The 23,879-nt window shown below is 37.3% G+C and overlaps 1 protein-coding gene across 2 annotated transcripts in view; it reads right to left on the reverse strand.

Annotated features, from left to right (window-relative positions):
• Positions 1–2,457: 2,457 nt before the first annotated feature.
• Positions 2,458–23,879, reverse strand: part of LOC137403211 (inhibitor of nuclear factor kappa-B kinase subunit beta-like) — a 64,922-nt gene continuing 43,500 nt past the window's right edge. For both annotated transcript variants that reach the window (XM_068089416.1, XM_068089415.1), the window contains exons 16-20: positions 22,764–22,813; positions 14,190–14,286; positions 11,283–11,427; positions 10,592–10,728; positions 2,458–3,190 (exon numbers count right to left, since the gene is read on the reverse strand). In XM_068089416.1, the coding sequence (XP_067945517.1) occupies positions 3,100–3,190; positions 10,592–10,728; positions 11,283–11,427; positions 14,190–14,286; positions 22,764–22,813 (520 nt within the window). In that variant the 3' untranslated portion in view covers positions 2,458–3,099. The remainder of the gene's footprint in view (positions 3,191–10,591; positions 10,729–11,282; positions 11,428–14,189; positions 14,287–22,763; positions 22,814–23,879) is intronic.

A 23,879-nucleotide genomic window follows, 5' to 3' on the forward strand; every position in this document is an offset into this window, starting at 1 on the left:
TTCTGTAAGGCGTGTGAAGATATCTTGTTTGCGTAAGTCTTCAGCTGGTGCACGTGATGTCGGCATGTAGGGTGGATCTCGTGACTTACTCCTGGTATCTAGGTCATGTTTGACAAGAGTGGCAGATCTGTATGTGACTCATTTGACTTGTCTCTAATGTTTCTCTGGTGGTTTTTTAGTGATGGTTGTTGGTAGGTTTAACTGCTTCCACTTCCATTTGGCGATTTCCACAGGTGGTGTTGACACAGTTTCTATGACTGATTTCTTGCAATTCTGAAGTTTTTAATGTTCTTTTGACGTTTTCAATTATTGGATCTTTTGACGTCTTTTAGGCGTCTTGCTGCCTGTACGTATTATATGCTTATCCTGTGGTCTGTCTGCATTCCTATTGGTATGTTGTTTTCACAGTATTTCCACACAACACTATTCACAAGTTCAAATTTTTTTTCTTCCTTGTTTAGCATTTATCTCAAAGGATTTTAGAATGCGTTCTGTTTAATCAAAGCATCTCTAAACTGAGATCATCTTGCTCATCGTTCTAGCATTTTACATAAATTTATTTGAAAAAATCATGAAGCCAAAAAATAATGGGCATTATTTTTGAAAAAAATTCAAAAGCTTCTACACAGGAATGACAGCATAAAGATGAGCTGACTTTTACAAACTCCAATCACACTAGTTATTTAGATTCTATTGATATCTCCACCAATAATATTCAATAATGGTTTACAAGGACAAGTAGGACTGTGATCCGCCATCATTCTTGAACATTAATTTTTTTAGTTTTGAATCTGGTAAACTCACAACAGTCAACTTATGCTTGGTGCATGCTGGGATAAATGCATCCCACAATATCTTAAAGGTTGACTTGCAACAAAATTCACATTACAGTTATTTGATATGAAAAGATTCACCATGTCTTACTCTGTTGTGTTGTAGGTGCAAAATATGTAGAAATAGGCGGTCTCGTGTGGCTGCGATTAATTGTTCATTTTTTAGCTTTTAAGAGCTTGTAATCGCATAGTTTCTGTTTACACTTTCATGCAACCTTATTCATCGAAATATTTTCACAAATATACTTCACGCATTCAATAAAACCATGTCTATTGTTCTTAGGTGTCTGTTTTATCGTCATTGTAATGCTGTCACTTTTAGCACTGATATCTTATAACTTACCATAAAAATTCATTTAATTTTTTAGCCTTAAGTTGAAGGAGTACATATCATTGTCTGATAATCATGACGAGCCTGTTGGTCACTTGTGATAATCGAAAAGTGCTGCAGAAATTATTTGCGAAGTATTGGGTCACATGATCAGATTACGACTTGACAATTAGACCAAACCAAAACAAAACTGTAAAGTAGCGAGCATCTATATTTGACACGGGGTCTTCGGTAAAACCCGAAGTGTTTGTCATAAACTAGTGCTACGATAAGTTTTATATTGAGCTTTTTATTGGCCTTTCAATTCACGTGAGAACATACGTGATAAGAGAATAACCAAATTTCATGGCTAGGTCAGAGAAATAAAGAGATTCCAATCTATGGCGGCTTTTTGTTTTTGAGCTTTTAAGAGCTTGTAATCCCATTTCCACACATTTGGCACCTACAACACAACAGAGTAAGACATGGTGAATCACTTGATGCCAAATAACTGTTATGTGAATTTTGTTGCAAGTCAACCTTTAATGAACACTCATTTATCAGCACAAATGTCCATGAAAAGTTTGCAAAAGACATTTGATCAGAAACAAATTAATGTATTTAAACTTGTATTATTGCAATAGCCTGATGTACATGATACATACAACAAGCGTATAAACGATTCGAACATACCCACTTACCGACAGACTTACAGAGCATTACCGCTGAACATAGATTCCTCATCAAGCTGGGCTAGCTAGCGAGTACTTCGTACTCCAACACGAAAATGAGAGCGAGGGTAATTTTTCAGACTTTCCTAATACTAGGTGAACAACTTATGTACATGATTCTGTTACCCGGGTCTTGCTTCTACTTGAGCAGAAGCCTTTATGAAAATAATTATGCATTAAAAACCATCTAGAAACTAGACAATCATATTTCTCTGCTGTTGGTCAATGTATGTATGGGCAACATGGCATATTCTACTGATCCTATAAAACATTGTTTCTAAGCTAATAATCTGAAATTCGTCAATCATCCGTTTTATTTGCATATACTTTAAGCACTTATAGTTCATAAGCCTCCCTGCTGTATAGCGAATTGCTTCCACTCTGCTAGCATTCTGTAGTTACTATCTTAATATTTTAAAGATGCCACTACCTTTTACCATATATGAAACTATCAGATGGGTTACCGTATCTGCTGCAGTCCACTGTACATGTATATATTCATACCTGCCTATGTGATATGGGCAAATATATAGGCCATAGGAACACTAAACGAATTCAAAGGAAAAACTGCAAATGGGAGAATTTGAATGATCGTTATATTTGATAGATCTTGATGCTACAGCTAAAATGCGTACTTGCTTAAAATAATCGATAATTCACCTAAAAATACAAAAGTAGAATAGTTGCACACTTGCTATCAAAACCATACTTTTTTGCACCAAAAGATCTTAGTAACATGTGGTGGATGGCTTGGCCGTTCTGTTAACTAATAGAATCAGCCAATTCCAAGCCTTTACCACGCACCTTTAACAAGGAGTCAACAATGTTGAATAGGCAAAAATCTCTCTACAATCATAATAAATAGATCTGTATAAACAATATATAGTCAGTAATAGCTTTATTATAAATGCAAATCATTCTGGAGTAGGCGTACAGGTCCTGAACGATGACAGTACCGTCTATGTTTGGTAGTCCCATCTGTCACCCTAGCCCACTTCCTACCTCTCAGGCTATATATGAGAGAACAGCAGCAGTCGAGTACATGAGGATGGCCATGCAAGAGCTTGTGTCGGTAAGAGCGGCAGCTGTTAAAGCGAATACAATGCTGGCTACGCTCACTGATAGTTCGATAGTGTCTAATAGTTTTGAATAAAATGTTCAAGGGCGACCCAAAGCACTGTCCTCGATGAGTCTTGAGCGATTTTCCTGATCTATAGACCTGACGTCACCTCGGTTGATTGGAATTTAGGAATGACCAATCAGTGTTAGAGTTTGAATTACTCTCATCACCACTTTGACCAACCAAAGAATCCGATCTAAAGCAGACACAGCAATAGACAATTATCATGACTATCCACCCCGAAGCCTGATTCACACTAAATGTTGTTCACAAGCAGTACTTGCAAAAATGTTAGCAGACATCGGTGTAAAACATGTCCGGCTGTAAAAAAAGAATATTTAGTTTGGTCAAACTTTTCCAACCACTTGATCAATGCAAGCGGTGAGTGAACATCAACTTGGTGAGTGGAGTTCCAACGTACTGTTGAACCTCTACGTTTTAATTTAATTCATTCTGGGACCTGCTTTGCATATTAAAAACATTGTGCATAGGAGTATATTGGCATATAGAGCGAAAGGAGTGTATAGAGAACTTGACGGTAATAGGAAGAATCGAAGGAAGTGGAGCAGGGGCAGACAGTGGCTGACCTACTTGGGAAGCCTGAGCAAATGGATGGCGGCTCAACTACCAAGAAGAGAGACAGCAGAGGTTTCAGAGCTTATAGGTATCAGAGCAGGCGTTGTTAAAAAGAACAAGGGATAGGAAAGGGTAGAGAACCATAGAGAGATGGCATTACAGAGACAGAGATATTGGAGTAAATATGCCCCTAAGAATCCGCTGTACAGTCATACCTCTACAAACAAGTGCCCCAACACGGAGAAACTCAAGATAAGAGCTAACTTTCAAGTAAATTTCTTCCTTGAGATACGAGTAATCTTTGAGATCCGAGCATACGAGCCGGTTGTTGATCGCCACTATATAGCCAAGTATGCGAGAGACCGCTTTCGAAAACAGCATCGCTCGGTCTTTCTACTCAAATCAGTTTGAAAAAAGTTTCAAAAATGTTGGCTAAAAGTTATAGTAAACGAGATGCAAAACACGGCTAACTGGAAACGGATACTGAAAAAAAATAAAACGACAAAATTAAAGTAAGTTTAGTGAAAGATTAATACTGAGCTTCAAGTGTGTGTTTAGTAAGTCTCTAGTAGCTTCAAGTGTGTGTTTAGTAAGTCTCTAGTAGCTTCAAGTGTGTGTTTAGTAAGTCTCTAGTAGCTTCAAGTGTGTGTTTAGTAAGTCTCTAGTAGCTTCAAGTGTGTGTTTAGTAAGTCTCTAGTAGCTTCAAGTGTGTGTATAGTAAGTCTCTAGTAGCTTCAAGTGTGTGTTTAGTAAGTCTCTAGTAGCTTCAAGTGTGTGTTTAGTAAGTCTCTAGTAGCTTCAAGTGTGTGTTTAGTAAGTCTCTAGTAGCTTCAAGTGTGTGTATAGTAAGTCTATAGTAGCTTCAAGTGTGTGTTTAGTAAGTCTCTAGTAGCTTCAAGTGTGTGTTTAGTAAGTCTCTAGTAGCTTCAAGTGTGTGTTTAGTAAGTCTCTAGTAGCTTCAAGTGTGTGTATAGTAAGTCTCTAGTAGCTTCAAGTGTGTGTTTAGTAAGTCTCTAGTAGCTTCAAGTGTGTGTTTAGTAAGTCTCTAGTAGCTTCAAGTGTGTGTTTAGTAAGTCTCTAGTAGCTTCAAGTGTGTGTTTAGTAAGTCTCTAGTAGCTTCAAGTGTGTGTTTAGTAAGTCTCTAGTAGCTTCAAGTGTGTGTTTAGTAAGTCTCTAGTAGCTTCAAGTGTGTGTTTAGTAAGTCTCTATTAGCTTCAAGTGTGTGTTTAGTAAGTCTCTAGTAGCTTCAAGTGTGTGTTTAGTAAGTCTCTAGTAGCTTCAAGTGTGCGTTTAGTAAGTCTCTAGTAGCTTCAAGTGTGTGTTTAGTAAGTCTCTAGTAGCTTCAAGTGTGTGTTTAGTAAGTCTCTAGTAGCTTCAAGTGTGTGTTTAGTAAGCCTCTAGTAGCTTCAAGTGTGTGTTTAGTAAGTCTCTAGTAGCTTCAAGTGTGTGTATAGTAAGTCTCTAGTAGCTTCAAGTGTGTGTATAGTAAGTCTCTAGTAGCTTCAAGTGTGTGTTTAGTAAGCCTCTAGTAGCTTCAAGTGTGTGTTTAGTAAGTCTCTAGTAGCTTCAAGTGTGTGTATAGTAAGTCTCTAGTAGCTTCAAGTGTGTGTTTAGTAAGTCTCTAGTAGCTTCAAGTGTGTGTTTAGTAAGTCTCTAGTAGCTTCAAGTGTGTGTATAGTAAGTCTCTAGTAGCTTCAAGTGTGTGTATAGTAAGTCTCTAGTAGCTTCAAGTGTGTGTATAGTAAGTCTCTAGTAGCTTCAAGTGTGTGTTTAGTAAGTCTCTAGTAGCTTCAAGTGTGTTTAGTAAGTCTCTAGTAGCTTCAAGTGTGTGTATAGTAAGTCTCTAGTAGCTTCAAGTGTGTGTTTAGTTAGCTAAATTCATTTAAGTAAAAGTTCCTATTACGTAGGATCACAAAAGTTTAGTATACCGAATGCGTTACTCTCAACCCTCTCTCAGACGGCCGTTATCCACAACGTCTGTCTTAAAGGTAACAACCCCTAAAGTAGTGTACATAGTGATGTTACATTTTATAGCAGATCATAACAACTAAATAGGTATTTGTTACATTTTTAACGCATGTACCAAACTATATTGATTAAAAACACATTTTTTCTACTATTATATGTTGTGTGGTACTTGATTATCTTATATAGGAAATAGCGCTTTGAGATGCGAGTAAATTGACATATGAGCTCAGTCCCAGAATGCATTAGGGTCGTATGTTGAGGTATGACTGTAGTTCGTTTAATTTGTTTCACAATCCAAAGATCCATGATAACTCTTTGATAAATACTACAGATAATTAGACTACAAGCAAATATAAAATATGTACCAAACGTTATAAAAAGTAATAAATAAAAAGAAGTTTTTGATGATTACTTTGCCTTATGGGAAGAACAAAAAAGTGCAGACTTTTGCACTTTACAATTTTTTATAACCTTTAGTTTTCTCATTCTAATTCACAAAACTTTGAACATCATATATCGGAAATCCCTTCGATTTCCAACCCAAATACTTTCTCACATTTTACAACTTACGCTAAAAGATATGCTTGTCAAGGCAAGCATAAGTGAAAGTTCTGTTGAATTTACTAAATTAAATAAAATTGAGAAAATTTAAATACTATAAAATGTAGTTATAAACAACAGTTATCCACATTATAACATTAAAATTTTTTTTACACATTTCGTAGTCTATCAACAGCCAACAGATTATCAAGCAGTCTAAAGGCAGAATACAATCAGTACATTAATACTCATGCAAGTGTTGCCAATAAAGTGAAAAGCTCTCCTAACTCCGCATACACAATTGTAGAATAATTCTTTCTGTGCAACTGTCCATTTTTCCATCAAAACTGTGCTAAATATTTACGAATTATCGACGTAAAGCGTTGAACACCACAACTATCGATTTTAAAAGTCAAGTTGCTGCGCTGACCCTCAACGATTCGAATGTTGCTCCAAACCCACTGTTAAAGCCAGATCCGTTATAAAACTGGACAATTGAAAGAGAATTCTTTAAATATGCACACGAATAGAACGTCCTGTTATGTAATTTGAGCATGGTATGAACAGTGTACTGTGTGAATCAGACTAAATGGCTAGCTAACTGAAAGCCAGCAGTCCACTGAAAACCTAACAGAAAGGACACAGGTCTCATTCACTATGTTTCCATGACTCACATAATTCGCATGATTCGCAAGTTGAGTAAATTTGCAATCGAGCGTTTCATTCACTGTTTCCATGATGCGCAGTACTTCGGAGTTGCACTCTCTCCGAATAATGGAAATGGCGTCTTCGCACTGAAATCACTGCGCACTGATCAGTGTGAAGCCAGTGCAAATTTGCAGCAAGGAAACAGCAATTGTGCAGTGGCTGCACATAGCTCTCTTGCTGTGGAGGCAGATTCATCGAGGGCCATAAACTAGTACTAAAGTTATCCCGCTTATCTTGTTTTTTTTGCTATTCTTCCGATATTTTTTCACTTAAATTTAATTATGGCCTGCACCCACGAGGATGATGAGGTGATTACTTTCCTGGACTTTGTTATCGATACCAAATAGGTGGTAAGTCCTTAAAGGTTGACTTGTAACAAAATTCACATTACAGTTATTTGATATCAAAAGATTCACCATATCGTACTCTGCTGTATTGTAGGTGCAAAATATGTGGAAATGTGATTACAAACTCTTAAAAGCTCAAAAACGAACAGATAATCGCAGCCATCACAAAACCGCCGTAGATTAGAATCTCTTTCCAAAACGGCTCAAATGGGACGTAGTTGTACAAGATGGCTTCTGTTTACACTTTCACGCAACCTCCTTCGTCGAAATATTTTTACAAATATACTTCACGCATTCAATAAAACCATGTCTATTGTTCTTGCGCATCTATTTTATCGTCATTGTAACGCTGTCACTTTCAGCACTGACATCCTATAACCTACCGTAAAAATTCGTTTAAATTTCCAACCTTAGCTCGAAGGAGTACATATCATTGTCTGATAAACATGACGAGCCTGTTGGTCACTTATGATAATCGAAAAATTCTGCAGAAATTATTCGCAAATATGGGTCACATGATCAGATTACGACTAGACGATTAGACCAAATCGAAACAAAACTGTTAAGTAGCGAGCATCTATATTTGATACGGGGTCTTCGGTAAAACCCGAAGTGTTTGTCATAAACTAGTGCTATGAGAAGTTTTATATTGAGCCTTTTATTGGCCTTTCAATTTATGTGAGAACATCACGTGACAAAACAATAAGCAAATGTAAACTGATTCCGATCTACGGCGGTTTCGTGATGGCTGCGATCAACTGTTCGTTTTTGAGCTTTTAAGAGCTTGTAATCACATTTCCACATATTTTGCACCTACAACACAGCAGAGTAAGACATGGTGAATCTTTTGATACCAAATAACTGTAATGTAAATTTTATTGCAAGTCAACCTTTAAGTAACATTTAAATAATATATTACTTAAAAATATATTACTTTGTAAAAATTGTGTTAAGGTTTGTAAAACCTTGTGAATGTGCATTGTAAATAAAAGTCTAATGACGACAAAAGCATAAAAAGACCGTTTCTGACGTTCGGTATCCATGATCGATTCTATCCAAATTCTATCGTCTCCATCCGGCGAATTGATTTATACAAGTTCTCTTCTCTGGCTGAAAATTTGCTGAAAACCACTGCGCAACAAGTAAATGTACAATCCCCTCAACTTCGGAGGGGGCTGCATCGAAGCACTGCGCATCATGGAAACATAGTGAATGAACACCTGCCGATGTGGATTTAACAGTCTTTTCACGCTAAGCTTAGCAGCAATCGTTCGGAACGTTGGCGCATTGAGACTGCTGAAATCGAAATAAAAATGACCGAAGTGTGAAAATATTTAGAATGGAATAGCCGCGATAATCTAATCCGCATGATTCGCGAGTGCCGTTTCCATGATTCGCAAGCCTGATGGATTTGGTAAAGTTTTGCGGATCGCAAAACTCGCTTAGCTTGCAGATTTATGCCGTTTCCATGACACGGATTACTTGCGGATTGGCTCAAATTTGCGAATTATGCGCGTCATGGACACGCAGTGTCAGAGTGATAGTTAAATGCATGCATAGCTAACTCACCAGCTAGGCTCTATGAAATGTGAGCCAACACTCCCCTAAAACTAGACAAGGCTAAGTAGACCAAGTTAACCTTTGACAGAAAGTATAATTGCTCCATGACTAGCTCGGATTCCAGACATGGGTTATCGATAGAATAAATAGATTGCATATCTATATACATAAATCTCAATGTTTGTCTGCCTATCTGTCTGTCCGTCCAGTTATAGCGATAAAATTTTAGTAATGCAAAATCTGCTGTGCACTGGATTTGAATTTGCAACCTCCAGTTCTTAAGACAGACATTTATGCAATACACTACGCTGTCCAACTGGCTATACTATGGAATAAATTTGGCACATACTTATTACACATGCCATTCTTTCATGGCTTCACACTTAACACTGCAGCTAGCACTATGCGTAAAGCCATACGTGAAAAAAAATGCTTAAACTCACATGGGCCAAAACTATTGCAATCAGTAGAGACCTGTAGCAGGCACAGCCGCCGGTACAGCATGAATTGCACAGAAACAGATACTACCCATGCGACGCAAGGCATTTAATTAATTCAGCCAGTAATAGATAATCAGCGGATATGTAAAGAACTACATGTATGCTTATCTCGTAACCAATTCTAAGATAGATATTGTTATATATATTGTCTTGCATACTACGCTAGGAAATGCATAGGGAACCCAATGTCATCCAATTTTAAAAATAACAACTGAATTGCTCCACAATGCAGAATGCAAATTAATGTAAAAACTGTTCAACTATGAAAATAGTCAGGTAACAAACCAAAGCCTCAGAGTTGATTGGAAGTTTGAAAACTGAAATGGATACAGAGGTAAATTGACAATATAGCTTGTGGAGGGGAAAAAGGATGAGAATAGAGGGAAGGAGAAGAATAGGGAGAAAAGGAGGGAGGGATGAGAAAGAATTAGCTAATCTTTAATTTTCTAATACGCCATGAATGAAGATCCTATTCTTTGTTGATATAATACAAATTTTATTGAAAAAATAATAAGTAAGCCTTACTAAAGCTCGCTTTTGAATGGTTACAATAGTGAGGTATTTGTAACTAAACTATGAACCACAATTTATTGAGCAGAGTTAGGGAGCTATAAGTAACTTGGTGCTTGCACTCTCACAACTGGGTCAGTTGCAGCAATTTGTAACATTTAATCACCAAAGAGAGAGCGACGATTATGAAAATACAGCGTAGATGTTAGCGTGTAAGTATGCTGAAATATTTAACAATTACAATTTAATGAGTATATCACTTTAAATGAAAACAAAGTTAGCTCTCCCCCAGTAGTTTGAATGCGGCAGCCAGTCTCCAGACGGAGCATACATGACCCATTGGCAACAGAATTTGAGAAAAAGACCATGTCACACAAAGCTGAGAGATGCAATGTTAAAACACCATTAAACAGGTGTTATCTGTATACCTGAAAGGTGTACGATTTTTAATATTCAATATTGGCTAGTGCTTTTATGGAAATTTTATCATCTTGGTAGTTTTGAAAATGAAGTTGTCTGTTTATTTAGAGAGTAGAAGGTTGTTGCGGGTGTTGCATTGATATCCTACGATAAAATCTAGCCTCAATCCTCAAAAAAATTTTTTAAAAGAAAATATTTGAATAATCCTGTTTCCATACTAAACTTTTGTGTAATTCATTTGTCAATTTACTCAATTTACACAAATAAATAATAAAAATATGTTGATAAAGATTCCATTCAGATAAAACCAAAAAAGCCTGACCTATAAATCTCTAACAAGACAGCCTCCAAGTAACATATATTCTAATATGATCAGATACCTACATAGTGAAAGAGAACAAGCACTGCCAATAGGCAACAGCATGGAGAGAAACTAGGCACACGTAGAACAAGTCATCTTATACATACTTGGAACGTATTTGTTCGTAGTTATTAACAGCTCGGAGAGAATCCATAGTGCCTTTTGCAATGAAGACCGATGTCTGCAAGGCAGGGCTTGCACCTGGATTGGATGATGATCGAACCAACGACGAATTTTTTGTGAGCTAGAAAAAGATACAACCAACAATCTATATTCCATATATGTATATATTTCTCAAAGTATGTCTGTATGTATGCATTCCGGCTGCAGCTATTAAAATCTTGAAATAAATAATCCGTACCGAAGAAGACTTGATCTCAGACTCTACCGTTTGCCAGTCCCAATAGGCCACAAAGAATGAGTCGATAGTCTGCCGATATAAGTCGCCATATGGGAGCACATACCCATCGGCTTTGCAAACCACGCAGGGTGATGGCATAAGTAAGTGATTGTCATTAGTTAACTTACTAAAATTTTCCATTGGCAATCTGCCAGGCTAATAGCAAGTGGCAAACAACTCTCATCACTTCTCATTGTTTATAAGCTGATTTTAAAACTCGGGCAACGCCGGGTAACACAGCTAGTCCAATTATAAAAAGATCATTGTGAAAAAGTCAACTCACAAACGTATGAATAAAAGCAGCAGTATGGCAACTCTCCGTGCACAGATGCAGACCAAATACTAAAAATAGCCCTAACAAATAGTGCAAATAAAATGCAGACAGAATGTAAACTCACAGCAAATTTAATAAACCTCCACATATCTTCTTGGCGCCTCTGTTGGAATTTTTGAACCTGCTGCCTATTTTGGTTAATCTTCTCTGGCAGCTGCTCGAGTTGTTGGACTATGCTTTGCAACTCCTGTTTTTTGACAAGCATCTGCCTAAAGATACGATAGAGGACGGCTCCTTTAATCTCTAGATAGCCAATCTCAAAAAGTAATCTAACCCTCATATACTTTAATACAATATACCTTGAAACCTCTATTTGAATGCTATCGCGCTGTGTTTTTCAACCCTTCCCCCAATAGTGGCATTCTACTAAGTGACAATCAAATAGAGAGTGGCACTTTATTTTTTGACTCACTCATCTGAATTTTGAGAAGATAAATTTAACCCTTTCACGGGCGAAGTGATGTTAATGTCACCTATATTTTGTACTCTCCTTCAAGCAGAGCGACATTAATGCTATCGGCCTCATAATTTTTACGAAATGGTTTTTCATGTGCGTCGAAGTATCAGACCGTGTTATACAAGGAACTACTTTGAGTAAAACATATTAGATGGATACAGTTAATTATTTCAATGGTTTTGCTTTCAAAGTTTTAGGAAAAAGCTGCAAAGATTTGTAGTTAGAAAACGGACTTCGATACGCCGTAACAATGGCTGCTCTTACATGGTACGGCGTTCATGAAGAGTATTTTCATCTCATCAAAACATTTTAAAGTCTTCAGATCAGGTTGTAAACCACCTTATAAACAAATCTGAAGACAATGGATCGAATTTAGATCATGATAACTTCGAATCAAAGTGTAGTTGTGACGATCTTCTCAGGCACACCATCACTAACATCATGGAAACAATGAGAGAATTATTTGTAATTGATGTAACAGAGTTCTTATAGTATCATTCTGTGGACAATTTTCTACTGATCACTTTCTATTATGGGTTTGCCAAGATTAAACATAACGAATGTCAAAGTGGTGGTCTAAAGGAGATGGCGGTTCAATTAAAAGGTGGAACTGAACTTTTTCAACCCTTCCTCTTTTGCATTTGAATAAAGGTGGGGTTAATATAGAGGTTTTATGGTAGCTGTTGTAAACATTTTCATTGAGTGGTGCTAAGAATCACATAAGCCTCCAAGTATTTGCATATGATTTTCAGGCGTGTTTTAGAACACTAATACAGCAGACGTTCCTATAAAGTGTACTTCCTATAATAATGTAAATCCCAGATAATGTAAAAAATTTATGTGAAGTTTTTGCTTCGTACTAAAAAATTCCATATAACGCAAAGTGTCAAGTCGGACGAGTTCTCTAATTCGATTATAATGTTAATTTATCTCACCCCCTCACAAAAGAAAAATGACGTGCGTATAGCATTATATCCATTATATATACAACTTTCGCACCATTCTATTTCGTCATGATAGATGGTCAGATGTGTCGACAAAAAAGAGAATACGTGGTTGTGCAATTGTTGATATATACTTGAAGGCGATCGATTGGTGCAGGTGTTACAGCTTCGGGCCACCAATCTGAATGTCACGAGTTGGAGTATCATTGAAAGTTACCTTTTATCCTAACCTTGACCCACGAGTACAGATAGAAGACAAACAGGTAGTACCGTTTTTAAAGTAAAATATTTTGTTTTCTGCTTTATTGTAGACATTAAACATTTGTTATTATTTTGCTTTACAGAATAGACTTTGCTGTTTAGAAAAACGGGCAAATATTTGTTAATGAATGTCTAAGATGTGCGCTTTCCGTCAATTTATTGTAAAATTACAGCAATTATGGTCTATAAAACCAGCGAAATTGATTGGCAAAAAGGAGAAAAGTTTACGATGCAAACCAATGATACTGCAATTACCTTACAGACTATAAATTAAAAAAATAAGTCAAGTCCTTCCTTTTTGTATGGCCAAAGAGGTGAGTTTAAAAAGATCTTAGAACGAGTTAGGCAATTTACATGTATTTTACTGATCTTATTACGAAAAATCCCTATAACGTAAACATTCCTGGAATGAATTATTTACAATGTAAGAGTACCTACTGTATTAAAAATGTGATTGTATGAAGGCACTTTTAATACAGTAGGCACTTCTATAACGCAAATAATTCATTCCAGGAATGTTTACGTTAAAATTTTGGTATGTTTTTGTTAATTAGTCATGCTGGAAACTCTTGATGGTATGAAGGCGAGTTTTCAGCATGACTAATTAACAAAAACATACAAAAATTTATATCAATCGTACATGAAATAAAATGTTTACAAAGCAATATTTACAAAGCATGTTATAATCTAACATAATACAGAAGGCTTCTATTGTGGTAGATATACTGAGGCAACAGCTAGAGTAGCTCTAGCTTTAAGGTTTAGCTTAGCTCTTTAAGGATCAGTGATATGTTAAACAACATGATTTATCAAACTATTCGTCAAAAGTTGTTCATTTAAAATGAATTGATATTTCAAAACTAAATCAATTGAAAACTACAAAACGCAACTCGACTGTGAGAAAAGAAATTAGCGCCTCTATCCTGTTTTACTAGATGGTTTGGTTCGACTAAACGACAAGCCGCAGAAAAATAATTTTAATTAAAAAAGTTGGTTCAAAAAGTAAAATGTTTAAATATTAAATCAATGAATCAATAGTAAGCTAGAGTGGCAATGAACTTATAGCAAAGATATAGTAATCTAATTAAGCTATGCATGTAGAAAACAACCACTACATTTATCTCTGAAACAGACATCAAATAAAATTTGTCTTGCAGCTATAGCTGATTAGAATTACATGTATCTGCTTGTGAAACATCAATGAAATCCGATGGGCTCTGCTGAAGACATGCCATATAACACAGCATGACTGCAAATTTACCATGAAGAAAGATGTCGTGAAATTCAAACCAAAAGAAATTAAGTATACCTGAGAATTTCATGAATGCCTTTAGCTTGCTTTTCATATTCTGTTTTGATTTGGAACACAAATTTGAGAGAGTCTTCTGTTGACAAACGGTTATCATCTACAGACATAGACATGAGGGCATATACACCAACAATGGCAAAAATGAGGGCTATGGTAACAGTTAAGCACACTAATATTATCTCAGACGAGAGAAGGACTGATATATAATACTACTAAAACAAGCTAACAGAAAATTAATGAGTAAAATGTATTATCAGAACTTTGTATACATTTGAGACAAAAGGTAAGAAATCAACATATTTACTCACATTCTAATAGGAATTAGACTAATTATGTATGGTACCCTAGTATGTGATTGGACAACTTAAGTAAAGTTTACCAATACATTCATTGTGATTGGACTGTCTAGATGCAGTTCCCTTAATACATTCATCATGATTGGATTGTCTAGATGCAGTTCCCTTAATACATTCATCATGATTGGATTAATAAATTTAAAGCAGATGTACAGTATAAATGGTAGCACCACCCAGTCATTAGCTGAAAGGAATGACAACAAACAATGTAGTTCGACATTAAATCAACTGATATTTGAAATAGATCAATAAACTTACATAAGTGACTAGAGTGAGGACACAATAAGACGAGTATAACATGTGAGCATGTGAGAGCTGAACTTAGTGTTCACAATATGTGAGTGAAATCTTAGTGTCATGAAACAGCACATCATTTGCATTTGAAGATTAGCTTCGAACGAGTTCATGGTGTGTTAAACTAGCAAACTACTAACCTTGCACCGAGCATACACGATACAACAGTATAAGAACTTAACTTTCTATTTAGCTTGTTACCATCTTACACTTTTTATCATTATAATGTATGAAGCAGTGGAAGCATGGTTCCTAAGGTGAATGTTTAGAATATCTTGGACGAATCACATTCCAAACGTGGATGTATTAAGAAAAAAAGAGAGGGAGAAGAACTTAACAAAAACGCTCAGGAAAAGACAACTGGAGTTTTTTGGGCACAAAATGTGAAAGGGTTTAGAAAGCTTGACGGCAACAGAAAGAATTGATTGAAAATGGAGCCAAGGCAGACAGCGGCAGACCTACTTGAGAAACCTAAGTGAATGAATGGCGGCTCAACTACCAGGAAGAAAGAGAACAGAAGTATCAGAGCAAGCATTATTAAAAAGAACCAGAGATAGGAAGTGGTGGAGAACCATGATTGCCCACGTCCTCACAGGTCATGGCACTTAGAGAGAGAGAGAATGCATGAAGCAGCTGCTGGTTGTGTAACGCAACCGCATAACAAGAACAAAGCATAACAAGAACTAACCATAACAAGAACAAACCGTAACAATAACAAACCATAACAAGAACAAACCGTAACAATAACAAACCATAACAAGAACAAACCGTAACAAGAACAAACCATAACAAGAACAAAGCATAACAAGAACAAACCATAACAAGAACAAACCATAACAAGAACAAACCGTAACAATAACAAACCGTAACAATAACAAACCGTAACAAGAACAAACCGTAACAAGAACAAACCGTAACAAGAACAAAGCATAACAAGAACAAAGCATAACAAGAACAAAACGTAACAACAACAAACCGTAACAAGAACAAACCGTAACAAGAACTAACCATAACAAGAACAAACCATAACAAGAACAAACCATAACAAGAACAAACCGTAACAATAACAAACCATAACAAGAACAAACCGTAACAAGAACAAACCATAACAAGAACAAAGCATAACAAGAACAAACCATAACAAGAACAAACCGTAACAATAACAAACCATAACAAGAACAAACCATAACAAGAACAAACCATAACAAGAACAAAGCATAACAAGAACAAAGCATAACAAGAACAAAGCATAACAAGAACAAACCATAACAAGAACAAACCATAACAAGAACTAACCGTAACAAGAACAAACCGTAACAAGAACAAACCTAGCCTGTCTTGACAAGCCGTTGTTTTTGCGTAGTTGTCCCCCCGTCAAGCGGTGAGCGACAACAGCTTGTCACAAGACGTAATGCACCTGATGCATCAGCTGCACTTATAAGGAGTTGTTCTCTTCCGTCTACGCGGCTGGGCTGCGCTGTTATTCCGGTCGCTCCATTGGTAATCATAACGGATTTCACGCAAAAATTTATGTAGAAAAATTAAGATAAGAACGTTTAACTGGCGACCTCTCTCTGCAGTAAACTTTATTAGAATTTGAGAACTTAGGCAACAACAGCGACTAAACATGTCGTTATTTGTGCGCTCAGTCAGTTTTATTTCTATTTTTGTATCAGTCAGTTTTATTTGTTCTTATTGATTTTATTTTAAGTTTATTTTATTCTTAAGTTCTACTAAAGTTTATCACAGAAGCTGGTCTTTGGTTAAACGTTGTAATCTTGTTTTTTTTCTGCATAAATTTTTGCGTGAAATCCGTTATGATTACCAATGAAGCGACCGACATAACATCGCGGCTAAGCCGCGTAGACGGAAGAGAACAACTTTCACTTTATAAGTGCAGCTGATGCATCAGGTGCAGTACGTCTTGTGACAAGCTGTTGTTGCTCGCCGCTCGACAGGGGGACAACTACGCAAAAACAACAGCTTGTCAAGACAGGCTAGAACCATAACAAGAACTAAACATAACAAGAACTAACCATAACAAGAGCTAACCATAAGTTAATTACAGGAACAAAACAGTTTGAGCAGCATAGTTGATCACGAGCTCCTAATAAGTGCAGTAAATAAAAATAGTTGCCTACTGACATCAAGTGCTGGTTTATAATTACAAGTGACGAAGTAAAAAGCCAATAAAAAAATGTTGTATAGGCATAATATAATCTACTATATAAACGGCAATCGTTGTCTGTCTATCTATCTATCTATCTATCTATCTATCTATCTATCTATCTATCTATCTATCTATCTATCTATCTATCTATCTATCTATCTATCTATCTGTGTGTCTGTCCGCTTTATAGAGTACTGTACTTTTCCAACTATTAGCCGCTACTTTTATATAAAGGCGTGTCTATTCTGCGGTTTTTTCACCGCTAGGGCGCATTAACGGGAATCTCCGGTTAGTACACGCCTCTATTATAATACGTAACCTCATCGTAATGCTAATCATCGTAGGGATGGACGATAAATACTGATATGCTAATAGTATGAGTTGTCTTCTCGATATATTGAGTCACCGATAACTCCCAAATATGAGCAGTATAAATAAATTACCGTATATTAGTAGAGCAGGAACATAAACTTATCTTTCAGTCTTTTCCTTCGGAGGGTGGGCTACTCAAACTAAGATGTTTTATAGTCAGAAATTTATGCTGAATTCAATTATAATGTTTCTACACCTATGTTTTTGCACATTTCTGAGCTAGATAGCGCTTTCGAAATGGGAGGGGGCAACTCCAAGTTTGGTTGGAAAACCTTACATATCAGACAAAGAAAACTATTTTATAATTTCAAAAATTAATAAATGCTTTTATTTGAGATTAAGTGAGTCAATTCTCAGCATTCCTTAATCCGTGCCAAGGATGCAGCAAGACTGCTTGTTTCACTGTCTTGATTAGTCTGTGAATGAAACCCTAGTCAGAGTGACTAAACTTCAATATGAGACAGCCAAACAATATTCAAACAGATGTTTGATATTAGAAGAAGAGAGCATTCAATGTGAAATTGCTTAAAAGGTGCTAAGCATTGAGAACTTTGATGAGAGTTCAGACTTGTTGTCATTATGCCTGTTATAAAAAGTATTGTAACAAGCTCATTATGGAAAGAGCTGAGAAAAGACATGAGAAGAGACAGAAAGAATGTGATACAGCAGAAGAGGTGAGATTAGATATTTATTTATAACTTTACAAATTCATGATGATTTCTCCATGATGATGGTACTTTGGTGGAAGCAAAAGAAAACATTTTCATTTTTGTCTGCACATTTTGTGAGCAGCAAAACTAACTCTTTGCAGTTTACATGACGTGTTATAGCCTACAGTTTGGACATAAATTTATAGATAAATTACATGTATGATCCTTCCTTGGTTTTTTGCATATGACCACACAAACTACGCTAGATATGGCACGCTGTACTATGCAGAGATGACTAATCTTAAAGTATAGCGTAGCAAGGTGTATGAGGCTCTTATGAAGAAAGGGTATTTTACTCATCAATCACGACATCACTGTCCATTCAGCTCTATCGCTTGTGATCAATCTATTGAGCAAACAGTTAAAAGAGACTCAGTCTCATGGTAGAATCATAGGGTTTACCAGGAAGTCATCGGCTTCTCAACGCTGGACTTTATCTCACCCAGAACAAACAGCTGTACAAACAGACATGAAGAAGATGCTAGTGCTTGGTGATTCGGATGCAGCAAGTTATAAGATGCGTGAAAAGGCATGGAAGGCTGATGAGGAAATGAGGGAAGTCATGAAAGAGTCATAACAGCAAGAATAAATCTGTTTGCGTTTCAAACCACCAAGCTAGTACATAGTATCAGTGGTGCAAAAGCCTCCATTGAAGTAAAGCAGGATCTTGAAATGGCAAATGTGATAGGAGAGAAACAGCTTTCAGAATTTGTCCAGAGGAGCTTAAGCACATATAGATTAATTTCAATGCATCCATCAAGTCAGACAAGCTTAAAACCTTCCCCACATTACCATCAGCTAAGAAAAAAATCAAAAGAAAAAGTCTTAGAGTGTTCGCACAGACTGTTTGAGAATTTGTTAGTGATCAGCCAACAGCGTAACTTGGATTTGAGAAAAGTGTTATCATTCTCTCTTGGCAACGTCAGCTGGTCCCTGGCTAACTCTGATGGCTCTATATTGAAGACTGCCAAATCAGCTCTGATGGCTGCTGTTGAGGAAGATGTTGATGATCAACCATCAATTTATGTTAACCAGGATCAGCTACCAGTCTTGACGCTGTTGTGGTTGATGCTATGGCCGAAATTCAGACCCTGAAAGCTCCTCCAACTTTTGGCATGGTTGCAAGTCAGCTTTTGCAACGGATAGTTAGTACTGTAAACGTATATCACACATGTTGTGTAGATTTTGTTTGTGACACATACCCTGATATCAGCATTACAGGAGGTGAGAGAAGTCATAGAAGTGTGAAAAGAAGGCAGAAGGTTGCTGTGTTTAGTCCGAACTGATCAGTGCCAAAAAGGTCTGAATTTTTAGCAGATGGCTCAAACAAGACTGCTTTAGTGAAATTTTTAAAGGATACATGGAGGAAGTCAACTGTGAAGCAGAAACTAGATCTTGTAGCAGCTTTTTCTCAAGAATGCCACATGATCAGCTAAGACCTTGATGGATCAATCGCTCTAAGCGAAATAGATAGTTTGACACCAGGCCATGAGGAAGCAGATACGCGCATGTTATCACATATCGCAAAGATAATGAAAGACAAATCCAGCTCAAAAGTTCTAGTCAAGTACCAGGACACAGATGTTTTCCTTAGCTGTCTATCTCTAGTGGATGAGCTGCCATCACAAAAACCCATTTACTGCTGTGGTAAGAAGCAGTTGAGATATGTAAACAGGCTGTCTGTCTACTGTCCTCACACCCGAACGATGCAAAGCACTGCTCAGGCTCCATGCTCTAAGTGGAGGCGACAGTGTAAGCGCATTCTATTTCAACGGGAAGATAACTTTCAAGCTGCTAAAGAACAATCTTGAATTCTGTAACACACTGAAATCATTGGGAACAGATTTTGAAGTGGATGGTGCAATAAGATAATCTATTGAGACATTCATATGCAGATTATATGGTGAAGAGACAAATTCCATCAATGAAGCAAGGTATAAGATCTTCTGCTCACCGTCTCGCACATCCCAACCAAACCTACCACCCACACTAGATGAGTTAAATCTCCATATATCTAAGGCTGCCAATCAGGCAGCGATATGGAGAAGAGCCAAGCAAATCATCATCCATGCCCCATCCCCAGCAACATGGATGGTTTATGGAAGATGGAGAGCTTAAAGCCAGATGGATAACACAACAACCAGCACCTCCTGATGTGCTCGTGGACATGTTTTGTCAATGCAAAACTGGGTGCCAGGCTCGTCGCTGTCAGTGCAACAATACAGATCTCAAGTGTACGGACATGTGCAGAAGCAGCTGCTGTAGCAATAGAAATAAAGAGGGTGGAGATGAAAGTAGTGATGCAGAAGACTCAGATGACTGTGAATTAGAAGGTTAGTATTTGTAACGTTAGATCGTAACCAAAGGTGCACTTCATGTTTGATTAGAATACATAATTATGTGTCATACCGTATAAAAGACTGAATAATTGCGATTTCACTTGCATAATAAAGTAAACGGTTCAACATAATAAGCATTAATGATGAATATATGTATACTAAAATGTTATATATACATGGTCTGAGTCTTTAAAAATACTTTTCATTTTGTTTTACAGATATGTAATGACATATGAGTTGCGGAAAAACAAGGACAAACTGTAAAGCTGCCACAATATCAACCAAACTGGGAATACATAATATTATATAATACAATGCTAATATTATAATATTTGAAGAATAAATATTCTAATGTTATCAGAATTGATTCCAACTTAGGTTATTGCTAATTATTTAGTATCTATATGCTATTTTCATTATTAAATTGTTGGTAGAAGCGCATGCAACATTACAGACATTTATTTAATTAAAATAATATATTAATTAAATTACTCAAAAATGAACAATCTGAGAGGTGTAGAAACCATATATTTGAAATCAGCTCAAAATTCTGATCTAGATGCCACTCTTATCACATAGCCCACCTCCAAAAGGAATAAATCACTTTTTTTGACAGCTTTTTGATGCCCTCCTGCTCTACTATATGGCGGTCTTTTTTTTCGATTCGATCGTTAGTTAGTAATCTTTTATTTTGCTGATAACAAAATAACAAAAAGCCTCTATTTGCAGGCATATTATCCAATAAAACGGAAACTGTAGAAGAATCCTGAATGCAAGATAGTAGTGAACAATTCATATTTAGTTTGAGATTATTTGTGTAAAAGTTAAAAGAAAATTTACATGAGAGGATGACTTCTAATAAGTAATGCAGGATAGCTTATACAAAGATAAATTGATTGATATCTCCACTACTTAATAACGTTGGATGTGCCGCTGTTCGTGATAGTGGGTCATGTTCATTTCCTTCAGCAGCCGAGTTACTAATTTTTTTCCAGCTACGAGTAGGCCTACTGTAACTTACTATTACAGAACTTTCACGAGTACTCCGAGGGTTGCGATACGCTATTGTGAAAAGAAAGAGAGCAGCTGCTATCGACTTACTGTCACCCTGCATCAGCCATGACCAGCTATACGTCGCCTGCTCAAAAGTAGGCACACGCCGAAAACTGTTTCTTCATACGCCCGACAGAAAAACCAAAAATGTTGTCTATCCGCATGTGTTGCATTGAACTAAGGGAGAGAGAGAGGGAGAGAGAGAGAAAGGGAGAGAGAGGAGGAGAGGGGGGGGAGAGAGAGAGGGAGAGAAGGGGGGAGAGAGAGGGAGAGCGAGGAGGAGAGGGGGGGGGAGAGAGAGAGGGAGAAGAGGGAGGGAGAGGGGGGAAAGAGAGAGCGAGGAGGAGAGGGAGAGAGAGGGAGAGAGAGGGATAGAAAGAGGGAGAAGAGAGAGGGGAGAAAGGGAGAGAGAGGGGAGAAAGGGAGAGAGAGGGAGAAAAGGGGAGAGAGAGGGAGAGCGAGGAGGAGAGGGGGGGAGAGAGAGAGAAAGAGGGAGAGAGAGAAAGGGGGAAGAGGGAGGGAGAGAGGGGAGAGAGAGAGGGGGAGAGAGGGGGAGAGAAGGGGAGAGAGGGGGAAGAGGGAGGGAGAGAGGGGAAAGAGGGAGAGAGAGAGGGAGAGAAAGAGGGAGGGAGAGAGAGGGGGAAGAGGGAGGGAGAGGGGAAAGACGGAGAGAGGGGAAAGAGGGAGAGAGAGAGCGAGGAGGAGAGGGGGGGGGGGGAGAGAGAGAAAGAGGGAGAGAGGGGAAAGAGGGAGAGAGAGAGCGAGGAGGAGAGGGGGGGAGAGAGAGAAAGAGGGAGAGAGGGGAGAGAGGGAGAGGAGAGAGAGGGGAGAGACGGAGAGAGGGGAAAGAGGGGGAGAAGGAGAGAGAGAGGGATAGCGAGGAGGAGAGAGGGAGAGAAAGAGGGAGGGAGAGAGAGGGGAGAGAGGGAGAGAGAGGAAAGAGGGAGAGATGGAGAGAGGGAGATGTAACTGCATATTTGGAGTTGTTTTACGGTATGAAAGCCAACTCTCAATAAACCTTATGCTGCCCGTGAATCTGCTCCTGTAGACGGGTAATGCAGCTAGTTATCACTATAATAACAGCCTTGTCTGTTCCTTTGTCTGTCAGTCTGTCCATTTGTCCGTCCCTTTGTCCGCAGACACGTTGGAAGTTGGGAAAGAGATTGTATTGTACAGAATTCAAACTCTAATGCTATGATGGTTGGAAGAATTTTTAACAAGTGCACGAAAAGAATTATTAAAAACACACTTTAGATAATATTTATTGCACAGTAACTCACCCCTGCCTTTCTTTCTAGCTTCTCTGTATGCAGTTACACTTTGCTGGAATCTGCAAAAATGAAAAAGCAGTGATTTTGGGCTACATCTACAATATATTGGAATAGTACCTGAATTGCGATAGATTCAATACAGTCATATCACGTCTTACAATCACCACAACCGAAGAATTTTCCAACAAAAACATAAAATTGGACCAAATACCTGACGTTACAGACAAAGTTATTCTCAAGACCCATTATTGAAACCGTCATGAAATATTGCAGTTTCATAGGTTACGGTGAGAAGTGAGAAAGACGGCAAAAATAAAATATAATTACCGTAAAACCTCTAATTGAATGCCATGACGCTTCATTTTTCAACCCTAGAGGCTGGCGGTGCATTTTTCAAATGGCTCGTCAGAATTTTCGAAAGATAAATTTAGCCTTATTACAGGCGAAGCGAAATTCACCTACATTGTGCTCTCTTTTTCCGGTAGAGCGATATTAAACCTTTTGGATGCAATAAATCTGCTAACATAACTCCAACTTGTCAAAGATCTCTTAATAAATATGCATTGAGAAACTGAGAAATATCTCTACCAGTTGATCTCTATTGCTTGCAATTAACCTGCGATAATATTATAGCATGTCCTTCTTTGCAACTTGTTGGCATGTTCAATTTTTGTTTCATTCTAAATTTTAAGATATTTTCATTTTACATCTATACGTTATTTAACAATGTTGCATAAAAGCTCATAGCACTCATCAATATATTAGCTAGTTTGCAACCAAAGCTAGCTTTTTATGTGCAATAAAATGGAGTTATAAGCATCGATTCATTGAAGGCCGTGTTAAGATAGCCGCAAGGATGCTATTAAATAACATACTATAAATTTGCATATTTATAAATTATATAATGATAATCTATCAAATAATACAAATATACACTCATGAACAAGTGACAATGACGAACCACACTTATATTACACGCAGAAACAAAAAATAACTTTATTAAAACAAGAATATTTCCATCAATTGCTCGGATAGCTGCGTTCTGATTGTTGCTTTCGATAGAATGAACATCTTCTAGTTGTCCAATACTTTTCACAATATTTTCTTCTGCACCGCTGAACATAG

Source organism: Watersipora subatra, chromosome 1 (assembly GCF_963576615.1).
Source record: "Watersipora subatra chromosome 1, tzWatSuba1.1, whole genome shotgun sequence".
Lineage (NCBI taxonomy): Eukaryota > Metazoa > Bryozoa > Gymnolaemata > Cheilostomatida > Watersiporidae > Watersipora > Watersipora subatra.